This window comes from Prunus mume, linkage group LG2 (assembly GCF_029339155.1).
Source record: "Prunus mume cultivar Tortuosa linkage group LG2, ASM2933915v1, whole genome shotgun sequence".
Classification (NCBI taxonomy): Eukaryota; Viridiplantae; Streptophyta; class Magnoliopsida; order Rosales; family Rosaceae; genus Prunus; species Prunus mume.
Window position 1 is genome coordinate 2816037 of NC_142699.1, and position 19728 is coordinate 2835764.

At 37.6% G+C, this 19728-nt stretch overlaps 3 protein-coding genes across 5 annotated transcripts; all 3 read left to right on the plus strand.

The window, feature by feature from the left end:
- The first annotated feature begins 219 nt into the window (after positions 1-219).
- LOC103319187 (peroxidase N1-like) lies at positions 220-1573 on the plus strand. The gene is given in 4 exon segments (XM_008220709.3): positions 220-631; positions 634-686; positions 772-934; positions 1044-1573. Coding segments are annotated over 4 exon segments (996 nt in total). The 5' UTR covers positions 220-273; the 3' UTR covers positions 1466-1573.
- Positions 1574-2786: 1213 nt separating this feature from the next.
- LOC103319188 (peroxidase N1-like) lies at positions 2787-4337 on the plus strand. Its single transcript, XM_008220711.2, has 3 exons — positions 2787-3281; positions 3374-3536; positions 3650-4337. Exons 1-3 carry the CDS (start codon positions 2868-2870, stop codon positions 4069-4071), a joined length of 999 nt encoding a protein of 332 aa, XP_008218933.2. The 5' UTR covers positions 2787-2867; the 3' UTR covers positions 4072-4337.
- Positions 4338-14308: 9971 nt separating this feature from the next.
- Positions 14309-19116, plus strand: LOC103319251 (disease resistance protein RPV1-like). Of its 3 annotated transcripts, XM_089045306.1 has the most exons (5): positions 14313-14918; positions 15227-16349; positions 16785-17090; positions 17239-18090; positions 18195-19116. In XM_089045306.1, the coding sequence occupies exons 1-5, from the start codon at positions 14389-14391 to the stop codon at positions 18963-18965; spliced, it is 3582 nt and encodes a 1193-aa protein (XP_088901432.1). In that variant the 5' UTR covers positions 14313-14388; the 3' UTR covers positions 18966-19116. The 3 variants fall into 3 exon arrangements, with proteins under 3 accessions (XP_088901433.1, XP_088901432.1, XP_088901434.1); XM_089045307.1 differs by having other exon boundaries at positions 14309-14918; positions 17239-18377; XM_089045308.1 differs by lacking the exons at positions 16785-17090; positions 17239-18090; positions 18195-19116 and having other exon boundaries at positions 15227-16566.
- The last annotated feature ends 612 nt before the right edge of the window (positions 19117-19728 follow it).

The following is a 19728-nucleotide window of genomic DNA, read 5'->3' on the forward strand; positions in this document are numbered from 1 at the left end:
CTGCATGAAGGCCTTCAAAGGAGAATATATGGTTGACTTTGTGAACCGGAGCCGCCCCCATGCAAACAACCAAAGACTTTGTCAATATGCCTCTTCTGGTTGGCTCATAATTTGATTGAATTCCTCTCTCCGCGTTCAATTATTTATTTGACCACCCTACACTATAAATACTTAGACACAAAACACTTCCAGTCTCATACTCCTCTTTAGCTCTCTCTCTCTCTCTCTCTAAACCTTGATTTAGCAAAACCAAGATCAAAATAACCACCAAAAATGTTCCACAAGTACTGTTCCTCCATTTCATTGTTTATGTACTTTGTTTTGGTTGGCTTGGCTACCACCTTGCTTATGGTGCAAGGCCAAGTTACTACGCGCGTTGGGTTCTATTCACGTACATGTCCAAGGGCAGAGTTGATTGTCAAGCAGACAGTCGAAGCTCATTTTAACTCCAATCCTTCCATTGCTCCTGGGTTACTAAGGATGCACTTTCATGACTGCTTTGTCCAGGGTTGTGATGCATCTGTTCTTCTTAACGGCGCAAACACTGAGAAAACCGCCGGGCCTAACCTCGGTTTAAGAGGTTGGGAAGTCATCAACGATGCAAAGACTAAGCTTGAAACTGCGTGCCCGGGGTGGTTTCCTGTGCAGATATTCTCGCCCTTGCTGCCCGGGATTCTGTGGTTCTCGTAAGTAAATATATACATGCATGCTTATATATCTAGTTAATTAATTAATAACCATGCGCTAATGAAATATTTTGACTTGTCGCAGACCAAAGGATTCAGTTGGAATGTGCCTACTGGAAGAAGAGATGGAAAGGTTTCACTGGCATCTGAGACTTCAAATTTGCCTGGCTTTAGAGACTCCGTTGATGTGCAAAAGACCAAATTCCAAGCATTGGGTCTCAACACTCAAGATCTTGTCACGCTTGTTGGTAAGCATGCACTAATTCATTACTAATTAATAGAATCAAATCAAGGATATCATGCATCGGTGCTTTTGTATTTCCATTTCCAACAAACTTTCTTTTGTTTTGTCACCAGGTGGACACACCATTGGCACTTCAGCTTGCCAATTCTTTAGGTACAGACTATACAACTTCACCACAACTGGAAATGGCGCTGACCCAACCATCAACCCTCTCTTCCTTTCTCAACTGCAATCACTTTGCCCTCAAAATGGTGACGCAGCCAGGCATGTTGATCTGGACGCAGGCAGCGGAAATCAATTTGATGCAACTTTCTTTAGAAATTTGCAGAATGGTCGCGGGATACTTGAGTCGGATCAGAAGTTATGGACCGATGCCTCCACTAAAAGTTTCGTGCAACGCTTTTTGGGTGTTAGAGGATTGCAAGCATTGAATTTCAACCTAGAGTTTGGAAGGTCCATGGTGAAGATGAGTAATATCGGCATAAAGTCTGCCACAAATGGTGAAATTCGCCGCATTTGTTCTGCAATTAACTGACCATGGAGATTTATTAACTTATTAATTGAGATTTATTTATTTGTTGGCACAATTAAGCCACTTTCCATTTGTCTTCTGTGTTTCAAAGGGAAAACTACTTTGAGCTCATTCTTTTGTGCAAGTTAATTTGTGTCTAATTAAAAGCCATATATTCCCAATTATGAGACTTTCATATATCTTCTTGGTTCTCTAGATTATCTGTATATATTACAAGTTTTTTGATGTGTATGTAAATCCCAAAATAAAATAAAGATCAAAATATAAAAAGTCATTTTTACAAATAAATAAAAATTTCCCAAAAGGCGCGAACGTAAAAGTAAATAAATAAATAAAATCCCTGCAGTATAGCTAGTTGGTTAAAAATTAAACAAAGTTGAGACATGCAAATCCTAGTAAGTAAGCAAATCAAAGAATAAAGCACTTAAGGCATCAAATTCCCCTACCACAGATAAATTTTTTATCAACCAATTACATATTTATAAGAGTGACAAATATTCAAGAAGTCAAGCATTTACCCCCTCGAGGTCATGTGCTCATATTCTCCTCTATCAATATCGCTTATATCAGAAAATTTAGCATTCAAACAAAAAATAAAATATTTGTAGAAAAAATTCTTCTTTACTTAAAATGTACAAGCCATCTATGAAACAAAAACAATGAAAATACATATATTTGCATGCTAGAATAACAAACCAAGCATATACCAACATACCACAAGTAATTATTATTTTGTTATTTTTAATAAGTCGTATTGGTGTTAAAGTAATTTGAACATAATATACGGGGGAGCAGAGCAGGGGCCGAGGACATTACTTATAAGAATACATTTTCCACCATTTCTTGTTACCAACCTAATTAATTGGAATATATTATTATCCAAGAAAATCCTAATCATTTCATGGTGACCCCACTTTATCTTATACGACGGTGATTAATTAAAGAAATAATTAGGTGCTGAGCTGAGTGCGGACCAAAAGAAAGAAAAGTGATCAGTGGTTGACAACGACTTGCTCAAAAAGGCACCCAGTTGACTAAGAACATGAATTTATTTATTTTATTTTTGCATGGTTGACAAAAGACCACGTGATTATAAAGAAAATGTCTGCATGCAAAACGACAGGAAAATAATGTTAAAGCGAAAAGTAATATGTACCAGATGAATTGAATTTTGATTTTCTCCTCTTCTGGCTGGCTGGCCCATTTTCATGGCCGTCTTTGTTTACCGTCTGATCATGGATATCAGATCTCTCCGCGTTTAAATGATTGACCAGCCAGCTCTATAAATATACCTGGAGTGGAGACTCTTTCGATTCTCATACTCTCATACTCTTTCTCTTACTCTATCTACCTATATCTTCAATCTTCAATCTCAATCTTGAATCTTGATCAGAGCACCAAAATTATGTACCGCAAAAACTGCTTTTCGTCTTCAATTGTATCATTAAGTGTGTACTTTGTTTTGTTGATTGTGCAAGGGCAAGGCCAAGTTACTACTCCTGTTCGTGTAGGGTTCTATTCACGTACATGTCCAAGAGCAGAGTTGATTGTCAAGCAAACAGTCGAAGATCATTTTAACTCCAATCCTTCCGTTGCTCCTGGCTTACTAAGGATGCATTTTCATGACTGCTTTGTCCAGGGTTGCGATGCTTCCATCCTTCTCGACGGAGCAAACACTGAGAAAACAGCCGCACCTAACCGCGGTTTAAGAGGTTGGGAAGTCATCGACGATGCAAAGACTAAGCTTGAAGCTGCATGCCCCGGGGTGGTTTCCTGTGCGGATATTCTTGCTCTTGCTGCTCGTGATTCTGTGGTTCTCGTAAGTAAATATATATACATGCATGCATGCTTATGTATCTAGTTATTAATAACCATGTGCTAATTAAAAATTACTTTGACTTCTTGTTGCAGACCAAGGGATTCAGTTGGAATGTGCCTACTGGAAGAAGAGATGGAAGGGTTTCATCGGCATCTGAGACTTCCAATTTGCCTGGCTTTAGAGACTCCGTTGATGTACAAAAAGCCAAATTCCAAGCATTGGGTCTCAACACTCAAGATCTTGTCACGCTTGTTGGTAAGCCGGCACTAATTCATATCACTAATAAATAGAATCAAATCAAGGATATCATGCATCGTTGGTTTTGTATTTCCATTTCCAACTAACTTTCTTTATTCGTTTGTCACCAGGTGGACACACCATTGGCACTTCAGCTTGCCAATTCTTTAGGTACAGATTGTACAACTTCACTACAACTGGAAATGGCGCTGACCCAACCATCAACCCTCTCTTCCTTTCTCAACTGCAATCACTTTGCCCTCAAAATGGCGACGCTACCAGGCGTGTTGATCTGGACGTGGGCAGTGCAAATCAGTTTGATGCAACTTTCTTTAGAAATTTGCAGAATGGTCGCGGGATACTTGAGTCGGATCAGAAGTTATGGACCGATGCCTCCACTAAAAGTTTTGTTCAACGCTTTTTGGGTGTGAGAGGATTGCAAGCATTGAATTTCAACGTAGAGTTCGGAAGGTCCATGGTGAAGATGAGTAATATCGGCGTCAAGTCTTCCACAAATGGTGAAATTCGCCGAATTTGTTCTGCAATTAACTGAGCAACGAGATTTATCAACTTAATTATTATTTATTATTTATTTGTTGGCACAATAAAGCCAGTCTCCATTCTTTTCTGTGTTCAAAGGGAAAACCACTTTGAGCTCATTCTTTGTTTGTGTAAGCTTATATAAGACTTTTATTAGCATCAAAACGAGCTAATTGGTTAGCCAAAAACCTAATATCAAATGAAGTACTCTGATTATTGATGTGCCATTTGAAATGATAGAGGGAACTCATGTTAATATAATGTATTGAGATTTGGGTTCTCACCTTTTCTTTTTCCCTATGATATTGGTCATCAATTAGAAGAATTGGAGGTGGGGGTCTTATTAGAGACAGAATAGGTAGGTGTATATATGGCAGGATGGCTTTGGAGGTGGGTCTTCCCCATCCCCAACAAACCGAGAATTTATAATAGTAGTAATAGTGATAACAACATCAATAATGATAATATTAGTAATATTAAAATTAAAAATATAAAAACTAATACTAGACAATAATAGATAACAACATAAAATTGTTTATGTATTTATTATCTGAAAAGAAAAAATGCATGTTTTTAACATTTTCAAAATAGATTTTGTTTTTTCAAAGTAAAATTAAATGTTTTGAAGAGCCAAAATCAACTTATTAAGGTTGCACATTTGATGAATGAGTTTGAAAAGGTTGTTGGAGAGATTTTTTATGATGTGGCTCACTTATTTGAGTATCCCAAAGTTGTTGAAGAGGCTATTGGAGATGCTGTAATCCTACACATTTAAGTTCTTTTATTTTCAATTTTACACAATATTAAATGGGTATAGTATAAAAGAAAAATTAACTAAAAAAGAGAGGAGATCTCGTTGAGAGCAATTATATACTCCTTTTTTAAGTGTAATTTATTCTTATAACTCAAGTAGTAAAGAGCATTTATCTTTGCACTTGACGTCATATCACTTGTATAAAACAAAACAAAAAGGAGCAATTTACCCTATATGTTTATGAGTGCATGATGAATTTTTAAGAGTATCAATAGCATCTCTAAAACAGGAAAGAAAAAAACTGACTAATAGCATGAGAAGGGCGTTGGCTATTGTTTGTAGTAAAAAGTGGGTGCGTTTTATTGGTAGCTCAGTACGATTAATACTGAGAGGCACTTTCGAAGAAGGCATGGTTTATTTACAAAATTGTTGGATAAACTTAGACGTACAGGTATACTTAGACATTTAATGAGTCTAAATAGAATGACTCATTTTAAATTGCAACTTTTTATGTGTATTGAAAAGCCAATTAATACTATTTTTTTTTTTCAAAACATAAAAAAGCTTAAATATATCACAGATAATCAAATTTTATGGTATAATAAAAAGAAAATCATATCAATCTCTTCTACAAGATGATATTTATAAGTAATGACTCGAAAACCTAAGCTCTTAATTTCATACTAGATACGGTTGTATGCATTTTTCATTTTCACGTGTATTTGCCATATCATCATCATCCTCGAGCCATGACACTCTATGAGTGGCCATTTAGCATCAGGATCCATGTCATCATCATCCAGATAATCATCTTCTTCATTATTTTCGTGCTATAACGCATCATCATTGTCATTTTGGTTGGATTCTGATCATTTGATGTGGCAGGAGAATTGAAGATGATCATATTGCGGTCTTACTATCAAGATTGGATTCTGATTGGGTTTGAGGTGTAGTGGAGCACTCTCTACCACCTAGCCATCGCCCACCATCCATAAACTTTCTTCTCCGACCAAACAGAAGGGAAAATGATCTCATCACTGTGCCAAAAATTTATCAAGGCACCCATGCCTCCTCCGCGTGTTCATAGCTTCGGCCGCCACACCCCTTCCTCGCCGCGCAACCAGCCACATCTGCTAAACAGAGAGAGAGACTGAGATAGATAGTTAGTGACAGAGAGAGACAAAGACACACAGAGAGAGGGAGATTGACAGAGATCCAACCCCCATCCCCATCTCCAGCCCCAGCCAACCTTCCTCTCTTTAGATCCGACGAGCCTCACTCTAGATTCGACGAGCCTCTCTTTAGATCCGATGATGGCCACTTGAGATATTTGAAGAATTACAATTGGAAAAGAATTCTTCCACTCACCACTAACAGATAAGTGGTGGTGAGAAAACCCTTTTGGGCTTGGATTATTCTTCTTCAATGCCAAAATAAGATAAAAATCAACAGCCATATATTTGATTATTTTTGTCTCTTTGTCAATCAATATCTTTGAATGACTCTCGGCTGTTCCTTTTGAGAATTGGGATTGGGATGAGCAAAAAATCATTGAACCCAAGCAGAATTGCATTTTACCGTTGGTTCCTAATCCTCATGATTATTCTGCCACGTGGACATCAAAAAGCACTTGTCCAGCTTGTTTTTGGATGAATCAACGGTGAATGTTGATTGTCAAAAAGTTAGAAGGATAACTCACAAATTCTTGATGAGTGAAGATGATGCAGATAAAGAGCCATTAAAGTTTATGGGGCATTTGAATCAAAAGCATTAATAAATTGAGATATTTAGTAATATACCAATTCTTAGCATTAATATTATAAATAAATCCTACACCATTAAATTTTTATAAATAAACTTAAAAAATGACAGTTGACCTTATTGAATTTAATATTAATTATTAAATTATTTTAATGCCTATTGAGTGTTTTGGATATTTTTATGAGATTTTGGGGTTGAGATTGTTTTAAGAAATTGATGACAGTTTTGTAATTTACAAGAAGTTAAAAGCCTCATTGTTATGTTTTAAATGAGTTTTGGGTGTATTTATAAAGTCCATTTCATATGAGGCATTTTTATAATTTGAGCCCTTATATTTGGTATAATAGTGAATCCCCCTAATAAATTCAATGCATGAACGTTTTGTTTTGGCTTCTAATAAATTCCATGTATTTGGAATGGAATAACTAGAGTCATAATTATTTGGATGAGGCTTAATGTATCTGGATTAACGGGTTAATTAATTTAGGTGCTAGTTTAATGTATGAGATGAGAGATTAAGTTTTTAAATACTTGTATGCTCATATTTCTCAAGGGAGTGGTTGTTGATAATTGAAATTGAAAACAAAGAGAGTGTTCTCTCATCTTTGCTCAAAATCTAGGTATTCTTAGAATTAACGAGTTTGAGTATTTTATCATATCTTTTATGCCAAGTTTCGGGTATTCTTAGACTAAACGGGGCTTGGTGGTTCATGATTTTTGTTTTCCACCATCCTTACTTGAGTGCCGCTGTATCATAAGAGAATGTATCAAATGTAACCATTTGCATGCTTTCCCATTTGTTTAATCATTCTACACTATATTTCCTTCTTCTCCCTTTGTTAAGTCATTCTTTTTTATCCTCCAATTGCCTTTTTCTTCTTCATCTTAGCACTTAACGTGATTCCTCTAAAACTATCATCTGCATCTGTGGATTTCCTACCTGTTATACTTCCTGCCAAATCTGTATTTGTGTAACCATCAATATTCAGATGACCATGTTTTGAGAACATAAGTCCATTTTCGGGTGCAAAAGTTTCTTCATAATCTACACATAAGTTTGTGTGTACCCTTTCGCCACAAGTCTTGCATTGTATCGCTCGATAGATCCATCAGCGTTGTGTTTTATGGTAAACACATATCTACATCCAACAGTGTTTTTTCCTTGTGGTAAAGTTTCCAATGTCCAAATCTGATTCTTCTCAAGAGCTTTCATCCCTTTCTTTATAGCTTGAACCTACTTATGATCTTTAAATTCTTCAGCAACCTTGATTGAGATATGAATAATAGACAACTGATGCACAAAGGCCTTGAGTGGTTCAGACAGCTTCTTAGTATATACATGATTCGCAATTAGATACTTTGATGTCTTACCAATATCAGGTGAATAACGATTTGGTGGCTTTCCATGATTCTGCCTGAAAGGTAATTGGTATCCAATATATTTATCCTCTAAATTCACAAGTGTAGTAGGAGTAGTTACCTTAAGGATATGCTCAAGAGATTGGTTCATTGGTACTATTGAGTTAGATATGGGTCTTTATCTCGTCGTTATGTATTGTTCGTAAGTGTAAGACTCGAATAAGAAACATATTTGCAGGGATCGAGTCAGGTGATTGATCGATGTGAATGGATGATTGATTGCTCTTCGGCAGAGAGCAATCTTATGCTCCAGACTGGGGACGATCGAACATTTCTGTACAGAGGTGAATTTCTTTGTTTTCCAAGTTACTCCAATTATGCTCTTCACTTCATATCTCCCCATGAAGCATAAAATTGGATGATGGGTTATGGAAGAACATCTCAGATTCCAGATATTTCACATCGTCACACCAACACATGCTTGTGTGAAAGTTAAATTAAGTTAACGGGTCGTGTCGGGTCCATTCACGAATATTCATTATCCACCCATTAAGAAGGATAATTTTGTAATTTTGTATCACAATTCATATTAAGAAAACAAAACACCCACGTAACTTCACTTTGTTTTTTATTATTCTTCTTCTCTATCACCGAATCTCCCTGTCTTCACTTTGTTTTTTTTATTCCTCTCTATCTTTTTCCTATTCTTGTTTTCTTCTTCTTTCCTTGGCATAGTTTTCTTCTTCTTTCCTGGCACTATTGTTTTTTTCTTCTTGCTATTTCCCAAGTTTTCGTCTTCTTTATTTATATTTATTTCTCTCTTCTCTCTATGCTTCCTTCTCATGAGTACTTCTCTATCTTTTTAGAATCCAAATTTCTTTTCTTTAGATGTAAAAGTTGAGAGAACCATTGAAGAAGTCTTCACTGTCCATCCATGTGGGTTGGGGTTTTGAGTGGTGGTTATGGTGTTTATGAGATGGATATTTGGGGGAGAGGACAGAGATAAGGGGTCGATGGCTAACCTAGGGTAGGGACTTTTGCTTCATTGGATGAAACGTTCGAAGGCCTTGACCTTGACTTAGGGTAGTTCAATAATTTCGAGTTTTTTTTGCTTTAGAAAGATTAGTCTTGTCTTTGTTTATGTCTCCGGTTGGAACAAATTACTATAATTCGTCATTCATCTGCTGCTCTGTTAGAATTCTTAGTTTGTATATGTATTTTCAGATTAGGAAGAGGTGTATTTTCTGTAGATTTTAGCTAGAGAGAATGAAGAGAAATGGGGAAGGCACTGTTCTATTGAATTCTTACAATCTGCAGCTTACATAGTGTGTCTGACAGAGAGAAATGTGATTCTCTCCTAACAGAATTACAACTGTCACCCTATTAGGTGCTTACACGTGTCATACCAAATCTAAGCTGAGAATCCACCTAGACTATGATCTAATGGTTCTCATTACATCATTTAAAATAGACTTAACAGAAAATAGAAAATGACTTCAGCTCTAAGAAATCAGTAGAAGGATTATATTTCAACACTCCCTTCTAATCCTTTAGCTGATTTCACTCCAAGCAAGCTTCTCAACCTCACAAACCGATCTTTAGGCAGAGCCTTAGTCAAAATGTCTGCTATCTGATCTTCTGTCTTGCAGTACACCAGTTCAATTTCTTTTGCTTGAATGGCTTCCCTTATAAAATGAAATTTCCTGCTGATGTATCTTGTCTTTTGGTGATGAACTGGATTCCTTGTCATTGCAATTGCAGAGGTGTTGTCACATAGAATTGGAGTCCCTTCTACCTGTTCTTCACCAAAATCTTCAAGCACAAATCTGAGCCACTTAGCTTGTGAAGTTGCTTCTGCAGCGCTCACATACTCAGCTTTGGCTGTAGATAAAGCAACTGTGTTTTGCTTGATGGAAGCCCAAGAGAACATGCCTGAGCCTAGTGTGAAGGCATATCCTGAGGTGCTCCTCATATCATCCTCACTCCCAGCCCAGTCACTGTCACAATACCCAATTAGAGTAGCTGTTTTCCCCTTTGCAAACTCAATTCCAAAATCTAATGTGCCTTGTATGTATCTCAGCACCCTTTTAGCAGTTCCCATGTGTTTCTTTGAGGGATTGTGCATAAACCTAGCAAGCAAGCTAGATGCAAACATGACATCTGGTCTTGTGGCAGTCAGATAAAGCAGACTCCTACAATCTGTCTGAATTCATTTTCATCTGCTGCTTCACTTCCATCTTCTCTACACAATTTCTTATTCACCACTAATGGAATTGTCACTGACTTGCAGTCTCTCATTCCAAACTTCTCAAGAATTTTCATGGCATATTTCTTTTGATGAATGAAAATATGCTTATCAGTTTGTTCCACTCCCATGCCAAGAAAATGGTGCAACAGACCCAAGTCTGTCATCTCATAGTGTTGCATCATATCTTGTTTAAACTCTTCAAGCATTTTAGGACAGCTTCCAGTATATATAATGTCATCTACATAGAGTGAGACAATGATAATACCTGAGGTGTCACTTGTTTTGATATAGAGAGTAGCTTCACTTAAGCTCTTCTTAAAACCTGCAGTGTTGAAATAGGCATCTATTTCATCATATCAGGCCCTTGGGGCTTGTTTCAGTCCATATAGAGCCTTGTTCAACCTGTACACCTTGGTTTCCTTACTCTCTTGAACATATCCTTGAGGTTGTTCAACATAAACTTCCTCCTTTAGAATGCCATTGAGAAAGGCAGACTTCACATCCAGTTGAAATAGGTTCCATTCCTTTTGTGCTGCAAGGGCTATCAAGGTTCTGATGGTGTCAAGTCTTGCCACAGGGGCAAATGTCTCATTATAGTCGATTCCAGGCTTCTGTGAATAGCCTTTAGCCACAAGCCTAGCTTTATTCTTCTGCACAGTACCATCTAGGTTCAGTTTGACCTTGTAGACCCACTTAACACCAATTACTGGTTTGTCAAATGGCCTGTCAACTAATTTCCATGTATTGTTCTTCTTAATCATTTCGAATTCAGCCTCCATTGCACTTCTCCATGATTCATCCAAATCTGCTTCTTCAAAGCTGTCAGGTTCTACAATGCACATGTTGCATTGTGTCATGATGTCATTAATACTCCTCCACTTGTGAGGTGTGTGATCAAAACTTTGAGTCTCATCAAGCATTTCTTCCCCATGAGGTGCAATTTCTTCTTCCATCTGCATTTGAGTATCCAAAAACTGAGATTGTTCATCTAATACCCTCTGTTCAATTTCTGCAGTACCTTGATTTCCATCTGGCATAGGCATTCTCACATCTGCATTGCTAGGATTCTCCCATTTCCATGAGGCTTCTTCATCAAAATAGACATCCCTAGACAAGATAATCTTTCTAGTCTTAGGATCATACAGTCTATAGCCTTTTTCACACAATCCATAGCCCACAAAAATGCATTTGTGACTGTTTTCTTCCAACTTGTGTCTCAAAACAGAAGGAATAAGCACATGACATAGGCATCCAAACACTTTCAAGTGTGCAATACCTGGCTTTCTTCCTGTGAAGGCCTCAAATGGTGTCATTTTCTTAAGAGACTTAGAAGGACACCTGTTGAGAAGATAGACTGCTGTATGAACAACTTCTGCCCAAAACTCATATGGAAGTCTCTTTTCATGTAGCATAGACTTTGCCATCTCAATTACAGTCCTGTTCTTCCTCTCAACAACTCCATTTTGTTGAGGGGAATATGCTACTGATCAGCTGCCTTTGTATTCCAGCCTCACTGCAATATGCAAGAAATTCATTTGACATAAATTCTCCACCTCTGTCACTTCTAAGTGATTTCACCTTGTGTCCACTCTGCAATTCTGTCATTGCTTTGAACTTCTTGAAACATTCAAAAGCATTAGATTTATTTCTGAGAAAATAAACCCAAGCCATTCTTGTATAGTCATCAATGAATAGCAGGAAATATCTGTTTTCTGACATTGATGCAATCTGCATAGGACCACAGATGTCAGTGTGGACTAATTCAAGTGGACACTGAGCTCTCCAAGTAGATTCTGCAGGAAATGAGTCTCTATGCTGCTTTCCCAGCTTGCAGCCTTCACAAACTGCAAAATCCTTCTCCAGACTAAGCAGTCCATGAACCATGTCTTGATTTGCCAACATCCTGATGCTTTGATCATTAAGATGGCTCAGCCTTTTATGCCAAGTCTGCAAACTGTGAGTCACACTTGCTCTCAGCACCAACTGAGTAGCAGGTACCATTGTGAGAGAGAAACACCTATTGATAGTCATTGGAACCTTAGCTATAGGATTTTGCAGTGACCAATCATCAAAAATTGTCACCATTCCCTTTCCAAATACTAAACAATACCCATGTTCCATCATCTGACCAACACTGAGCAAGTTCTCTTCTAAACCAGGCACCAACATCACTTCTTGAATGTGTTTTCTGCCTGTCTTGGTTTCTATCACAAGTGTGCCTTTTCCTACAACTTGAACTGTCTCTCCAGTCCCCATTTTCACCTTGGAAGTTACATCCCTTCGAATATCTATCAATAGCCTTTCATCTCCAGTCATGTGGTTACTACAACCACTGTCCACATACCAAGAATTGTTCAATTTCACATCTGTCACGGCATTGCATGCATAAAACAATGTTCCAGTTACTTCAACCTGATTGGCATAATTCACCTTCTGCACAGGTTGATTTTCATGGCAATTTCTAACCATGTGACCAAACTTTCCACATCCTCTGCATTTTGGTTTTCCTTCAAACCAGCACTTGCCATAGTGCAGTTTTTCACAGTGCTTGCAAGGTGTTTTAGTTCCATCATTTGATGCATTTGGTTTGGGATTAGAATTGGACTTGTTATTCCAATTCTTCCCATTTCCCTTCCAGTTCCTCTGAGACTTGTTACCTCCAGAAGAACTTCCATTCTTAGAGCTTTTACTCTCTATGTTCAGGCTAGTAAAAGCCTTTTCTGTGGAATTTTCAGTGTGCCTATCCAACCTGAGCTTAAAGTTCTTGAGAGACGCAACCACTTCTTGAATTTCAAGAGTGTCAAGATCCTTTGAATGCTCAATCACAGAACATATAGAGTCATAAGATCTAGGCAAGCTAATAAGTAATTTCTGCACAACTCTTTCTCTAGGTAACTCTTCACCATAACTTTTCATTTGATTAATTAGATCAAATAGTTTAGCAACATAACTAGAGAATGACTCACTATCCTTCATACGAGTGTATTCAAACTCTCTACGTAAGCCTTGTAGCTTCACACTTCGTACCTGTTTATCACCTCTAAACTCCTGCTTCAGAATATCCCATGCACCTTTTGAGGTTTCTTCATTCACTATTCTGGGAAAAATTTGGTCTGAGACTGCACCTTGGATCAGTCCAAGTGCACGAGCATCTTTCATCAAAATCTCAGCCGATGTAGACTTCTCTTCTTCAGCAGCTTTAGATCCTTCTTCCTTTCCTTTTTTTTTCTTTGGATCTGAAGCATCAAAACCATTTTCAACCAAATCCCACAGTCCATGAGATTTCAGAATGGTCTTCATTCGAATGCTCCAAAACTCATAGTTTTCTCCATTGAAAACGGTGTACGAAGCTCGAAGAGCTTGATCCTGCCATGTTAGACATCGACGCAGCTAGAAAAGCTTCGTGAAATTTTGAGTGAGCTCAACGTCATTGACCAAACACCACTCGATTCTCACAGATTCACGCCCAACAAACAATCGAACCTGGCTCTGAGGCCATGTTAGAATTCTTAGTTTGTATATGTATTTTCAGATTAGGAAGAGGTGTATTTTCTGTAGATTTTAGCTAGAGAGAATGAAGAGAAATGAGGAAGGCACTGTTCTATTGAATTCTTACAATCTGCAGCTTACATAGTGTGTCTGACAGAGAGAGAAATGTGATTCTCTCCTAACAGAATTACAACTGTCACCCTATTAGGTGCTTACACGTGTCATACCAAATCTAAGCTAGAGAATCCACCTAGACTATGATCTAATGGTTCTCATTACATCATTTAAAATAGACTTAACAGAAAATAGAAAATGACTTCAGCTCTAAGAAATCAGTAGAAGGATTATATTTCAACATGCTCAAGGCCAAACCACTGCCCAGAAAAAAATAGGGAGTTTCACTAAAACACCCAAAATGGAGGTTGAAATTATAAAAAAACCCAACACCCAAAACACTTTATAAACACACCCAAAACCCATCATTACACACACTCAAAACTCATTTATAAACACACCCAAAAAGTTGACTTTGGGGTTGATTTTGGGTGTGTTTCTATGTTTAAATAGTGCTTGGGTTTTTTTTATAAATACATGTCTAGGATTGGGTTTATTTATAAATTTGTAAAAAAAATAATTAATTATGAGAACTTCTTCTGCTCAAGTCGGATCGGAAGGCAGTATCAATTTGTAGTTAGTCTAATCTGAACCAGTATCAATTAATGGATGCCAGGAAAGCCCATAAAGCCTCCTCTTCATCCTCACCATCCTCCTCATCAAAACGTTGGAAGTACCAAGTGTTCTTGAGCTTCAGAGGTGAAGACACACGCAAGGGCTTCACAGGCCACCTCCACGAAGCATTATCTGATGCTGGAATCAGCACCTTTCTTGACGACAACGAGCTAGAAAGAGCGGAATTTATAAAAACCCAACTGGAGCAGGCAATCGACGGGTCCATGATCTCCATAATTGTCTTCTCCAAGAGTTATGCCGATTCCACTTGGTGTCTTGACGAGCTGGTGAAGATCATGGAGTGTAGAGAAAGATTGGGGCAACAGGTTATTCCATTGTTCTATAATGTTGATGCTTCAGATGTCCGGAAACAAACTGGTAGTTTTGCACAAGCATTTGGGAAACATGAAGCGGGCATCTGTGAAGGTAAACATGAGAAAGAAAAGGTACAGCGGTGGAGAAATGCTCTCACTCAAGCTGCAGATTTGTGTGGGGAAGATCTTAAAAATGCTGACAATGGGTAATTACTAATTTCTTGTTCCTTGGATTATATCATCTCCTTAAAAATGTTCTGTCCTTTTTGTTTTTGTTTTTCCAACTATGTTTTAACTATGCATTCTTTCTTTTTGACTTTGAACTTTGGTGTTTGTTTGTTCGTTTCGTTTTGGTTTGGTTTGAACTATGCATTCTTTCTTACTTGATAATGTTAAATCCCCATATTCTTAATTATATCTTGATTCTAAATTATAAAGTTAGGGATTCAATTTAACCTTGTAGTTTGTTCCACATCGAATGATTCGTAGTTCTGCTTCTTTGTTTAATTGTCAGGCATGAAGCAAAGTTTATCAAGAAAATTCTTGGGGAGGTTAATAAGCATTTGTACAGCAAATACCAATTAGACATCGAACACCTTGTTGGAATTACTTCTCGGCTGGAGGTTTTGCGTAATCACTTAGATATTGAAAATTCAGGTTCTAAGGATGTTGTTCGCATGATTGGTATTTGGGGGATGGGCGGCATTGGGAAAACAACGCTTGCCAAAGCCATTTATAACAAATTTGAAGGTAGCTTTGAAGGTAGGAGTTTCCTTGCAAATGTGAGGGAAGTAATTGCAAACGAACCCATTACTGGTCTGGTTGGTTTGCAAGAAAAACTTCTAAATGATATCTTGAAAAGCAAGGACCCCATAAAGGTTGATTCTGTTGATGTAGGGATCACTATGATACAAGACAGACTTCACCGTAAAAGAGCACTTGTCATAATTGACGATGTAGATGAAGTACAGAAGCTAAAAGCAATAGCTAGAAAACGTGATTGGTTTGGTCCTGGAAGTAGAATTGTTATAACAACAAGAAATCAACATTTGCTAGAGCAAGTCGGAGTGGATGGCATATATATGGCTCAAGAAATGGATGAAAAAGAAGCTCTAGAGCTCTTTGGTTGGCATGCCTTTGAAAGTGGTTATCCTAATCAAGAATATCTTGACCTCTCAAAACGTGTAATTCGTTACTGTCAAGGCTTGCCTCTAGCACTTGAAGTTGTGGGGTCTTTTCTGATTAAAAGACCCATAGCAGAGTGGGAAAGCCATTTGGAGAAATTGGAAAGAAGTCCTGATGGAGATATTCAAAAAATACTAAGAATAAGCTATGACGGGCTACCTGATCATACAAAGAGAGAGATGTTCCTTGATATATCTTGTTTCTTTATTGGAATGGACAGGGACTATGTCACACAAATATTTGATGGATGTGGCTTTTCTGCAACGATAGGAATCAGTGTCCTCATTGAACGGTGCCTTGTAACTGTTAGTGAGGAAAACGAGCTGAGGATGCATGATTTGCTTCGAGACATGGGAAGAGAGATCGTTTATGAAAATGCCGATGGTCACCCTGAAAATTTTAGTAGACTATGGAAACGTGAAGACGTAAAAGATGTGTTGAGCGATGAATCTGTAAGTACTTTCCCAGTAAAGTTTTAGAATGCATCATGCAAGAGAAGCATATGTGTCTCGTGTCTATAATAAATTAAAATGTCCTTTTCCATTTCTTTATTTTTTTTGTTTAGTACAAGCGATAATCTAAATCAAAGTAAAAGAGGGGGTTTTTACACATCTACACTACCAAGTCTGTAAGTTCATACCATTTTTCACAGGTGCCATTTGAACCTAAGACCTTAGTCTGCAAGTTTATACCATTTTTCACTTCGCTAGACCCCATTGCCATTTCTTATATTATATCCATTAAGATCAAGCTCAATTTGGCATAACCAACAAAAAATATGTGCTTTGATTGCAAACACAAACTATTAATTATACCTTTTGGTTAATACATACACGGATTTTCATCTTTGTAAATCATTTTTCTAACTCGGTATCTTTTGTTAACAGGGAACTGAAAAAATTGAAGGAGTTGCTCTACATTTGGATTTGGATGTAGATTCGGATGTAGATTCAGATCTAGATTTGAACAGATTCAGTGCACAAGCGTTTACCAAGATGAAAAAACTGAGGTTACTCCACCTCAGCAACGTAGAGCTCACTGGAGAGTACAAAGATTTTCCCAAAAAGTTAATATGGTTGTGTTGGCATTATTTTCCTTTAGAGTCCATACCAGATGACTTTCCTACGCAACCAAAACTAGGTGCTTTAGACCTGCGGCATAGCAAACTCAAAATAGTCTGGAAGGATTGCAAGGTATAATAATCTCAACTTCTCTGGTTCTTTCCTTCTGGTTCTATACATATATCATACTTCACCCTCTCTTCATTTTGGTTTAATTTCTGTATCAGAGACCTTCCTTTTGGATTTTAATTTCCATTCTAATTTTGTTTTTGTGTAACAGTTGCATCAGAATTTGAAAATCCTTAATCTCAGTGGTTCCCGTCGGCTAACAAAATCACCAGACTGTTCAAAACTCCCAAATCTCGAGGAATTGATATTGGAAGACTGTGAGAGTTTGTCTGAGGTTCACTCATCCATCGGGGATCTTGGAAGACTTTCTTTGGTAAATCTTAAAGGTTGCAGAATCCTAAAGGATCTCCCAGTGAATTTCTATAAATCCAAGTCTATTGAAACTCTTATACTGAATTGTTGTTCAAGTTTTAAAACTTTGGCTGAGGGCTTAGGGTACATGGTATCATTGACAACTCTGAAAGCGGATTACACAGCCATCAGACAAATTCCATCTTCCATATTAAAATTGAAGAAACTGAAAGTTTTATGTCTTGTGAAAGGGTTGCCATCAACAAATCTTTTGCTTCCTTCATTGCAAAGTTTAAGCTCTTTAAGAAAATTAGCTCTTGCAAACTGCAGTTTAACTGATGATGCATTCCTCAAGGATCTCGGTAGCCTAATTTCCTTAGTACATTTAAATCTTGACGGCAATTACTTTTGCAGCCTACCAAGCCTCAGTCGTCTTTCACAGCTTCAAGATTTGTCTTTACATGACTGCGTAAATCTTCATGCAATCCCAGATTTACCAACAAATTTGAAATTCTTACGAGCAGATGGCTGCATTGCATTGGAAAAAATGCCAGATTTTTCAGAAATGTCAAATATAAGAGAATTGTATCTAAGTGATTCGTTCAAACTCACTGAGGTTCCAGGCTTGGATAAGTCATTAAACTCCATGACAAGGATTCATATGGAAAGCTGCACCAATCTGACTGCCGATTTTAGGAACAACATCCAACAGGTCAATCTGTTTCTCTCTCTATCACACACAGACGCATGTGATATACGCACGTGCACTTGAATAAGAATGTAATGCCTATACAAATCTTGCTCTACATGATATAGGGATGGACTTCTTCCGGATATGGTGGAATTTTTTTCAATGGAATTTATGATATTCCTGAGTGGTTCGAGTTGGACGATGATGTGCAGAATATCGTCTTCTTTGAAGTTCCTCGAAGAATCATGGGTCGTGATTTAGAAGGGTTGACTATATGCTTCGTTTACTCAAAATTCTTATTTCATTGGTATGATCAAGGTCACATTGGCATTATCGTTAGAAATCTTACCAAACAAACTGCTTTGCACATCCGGATGGCATTTGGCTCGGTTTTAACTTGGAGTGAACGTGAAGACGGTTATCTTTGGCAGGGACAATTGTCAAATGATGTGCTACGTTTGCAAGGCGGGGACCAAGTCTCCATTCTTGTAAGGCCTCTAGTTGATTTTGTGAGAGTGAAGAAGACAGGGGTTCATCTAGAATGGGACAAAGTCATGAAGGAAAATATGGATAATCCGGATCCTCATTTGTATGATTTGGAAACAAATCGGGATTTTTCAGGGGGAGTTGATGACGCATTTTTCAGGGGCAGTGTTATACATGAACAATTAGCAGTGGAACCGTATCTAGATTTTTTTGGGGGAACTGGTAATGAGGCAGGACGGAGCCATGACGCACTGCCGGATGATGGAGCAGGACGGAGCAATGACGCATTTGTTCGGACTGATCAATCGAGTGTTGTGGATGAACAATTCGCATTGAGTCCATTTCAAGAAATTGTTGTCACCGAGACGAATGGTAACCATACTGAGCAAGCCAACAATCTTGATGGATGAAAAATAACCCATGATGAAGCAGAGAGAAAACCCTAGAATTGAAATTGAGAGAAAGAAACAGAGAGAAGCATTGAGGGCGCTGATACCATGTTAACCAACATATTCAAAGAAGTATGACGAAGATACCTGAAGAAGAAGGAAAGAGAAACAGAGAGAAATTGCAAACTTGATTTCTTTGGCAGGGACATTTGTCAGACGATGTGCTCCGTTTGGAAGGCGGTGACCACGTATCGAATCTTGTAAGGCCTCTAGTTGATTTTGTGATGGTTAAGAGGATAGGGGTTCATCTAGAATGGGACAAACTTGTGAAGGGAAATATCCATTCGGAACTTGATTTGTATGAATTGGAAGATGAGCCTCTCGCCCTTGTATCCATTCGTAACTTGTTTCAAAAATTAATTCTTCTTTTGTTATCATCAGGAATACTTCAAACTTCTTTTCGTTTGTCAAATCTGATCATGTGCTTCTTTTTGTTTGTCAAATCTGATCTGGTGCTTCTTTTTGTTTGTTTGTTTTTTTCTATTAATTGCTAATAAGGATGTTTAAGTCCTACACTTCTTTTACAAAAAAGAACTTAATTTTATAAAGTTTTTTCATATACACTTTTGTTCTTCTTATGAAGAAAGAGATTTTATTATCTGTTTAGTTAAATTTGTCTCATATGTACCTGTTTTTGGAGTAACTTTTGCAAGTTGCAAATACACCATGTGACTAATTTACCATCCAATACATATAGAACATATGGAAATATTGTCTAATACAC

Coding starts and splice junctions, on each gene's coding strand:
- LOC103319251 (XM_089045306.1), top strand. CDS start 14,389: ATGGATGCCAGGAAAGCCCATAAAGCCTCCTCTTCATCCTCACCATCC. Junction 14,919..15,226: donor CTTAAAAATGCTGACAATGG/GTAATTACTAAT, acceptor TTTAATTGTCAG/GCATGAAGCAAAGTTTATCA. Junction 17,091..17,238: donor TAGTCTGGAAGGATTGCAAG/GTATAATAATCT, acceptor TTTGTGTAACAG/TTGCATCAGAATTTGAAAAT.
- LOC103319188 (XM_008220711.2), top strand. CDS start 2,868: ATGTACCGCAAAAACTGCTTTTCGTCTTCAATTGTATCATTAAGTGTG. Junction 3,282..3,373: donor CTCGTGATTCTGTGGTTCTC/GTAAGTAAATAT, acceptor TTCTTGTTGCAG/ACCAAGGGATTCAGTTGGAA. Junction 3,537..3,649: donor AGATCTTGTCACGCTTGTTG/GTAAGCCGGCAC, acceptor GTTTGTCACCAG/GTGGACACACCATTGGCACT.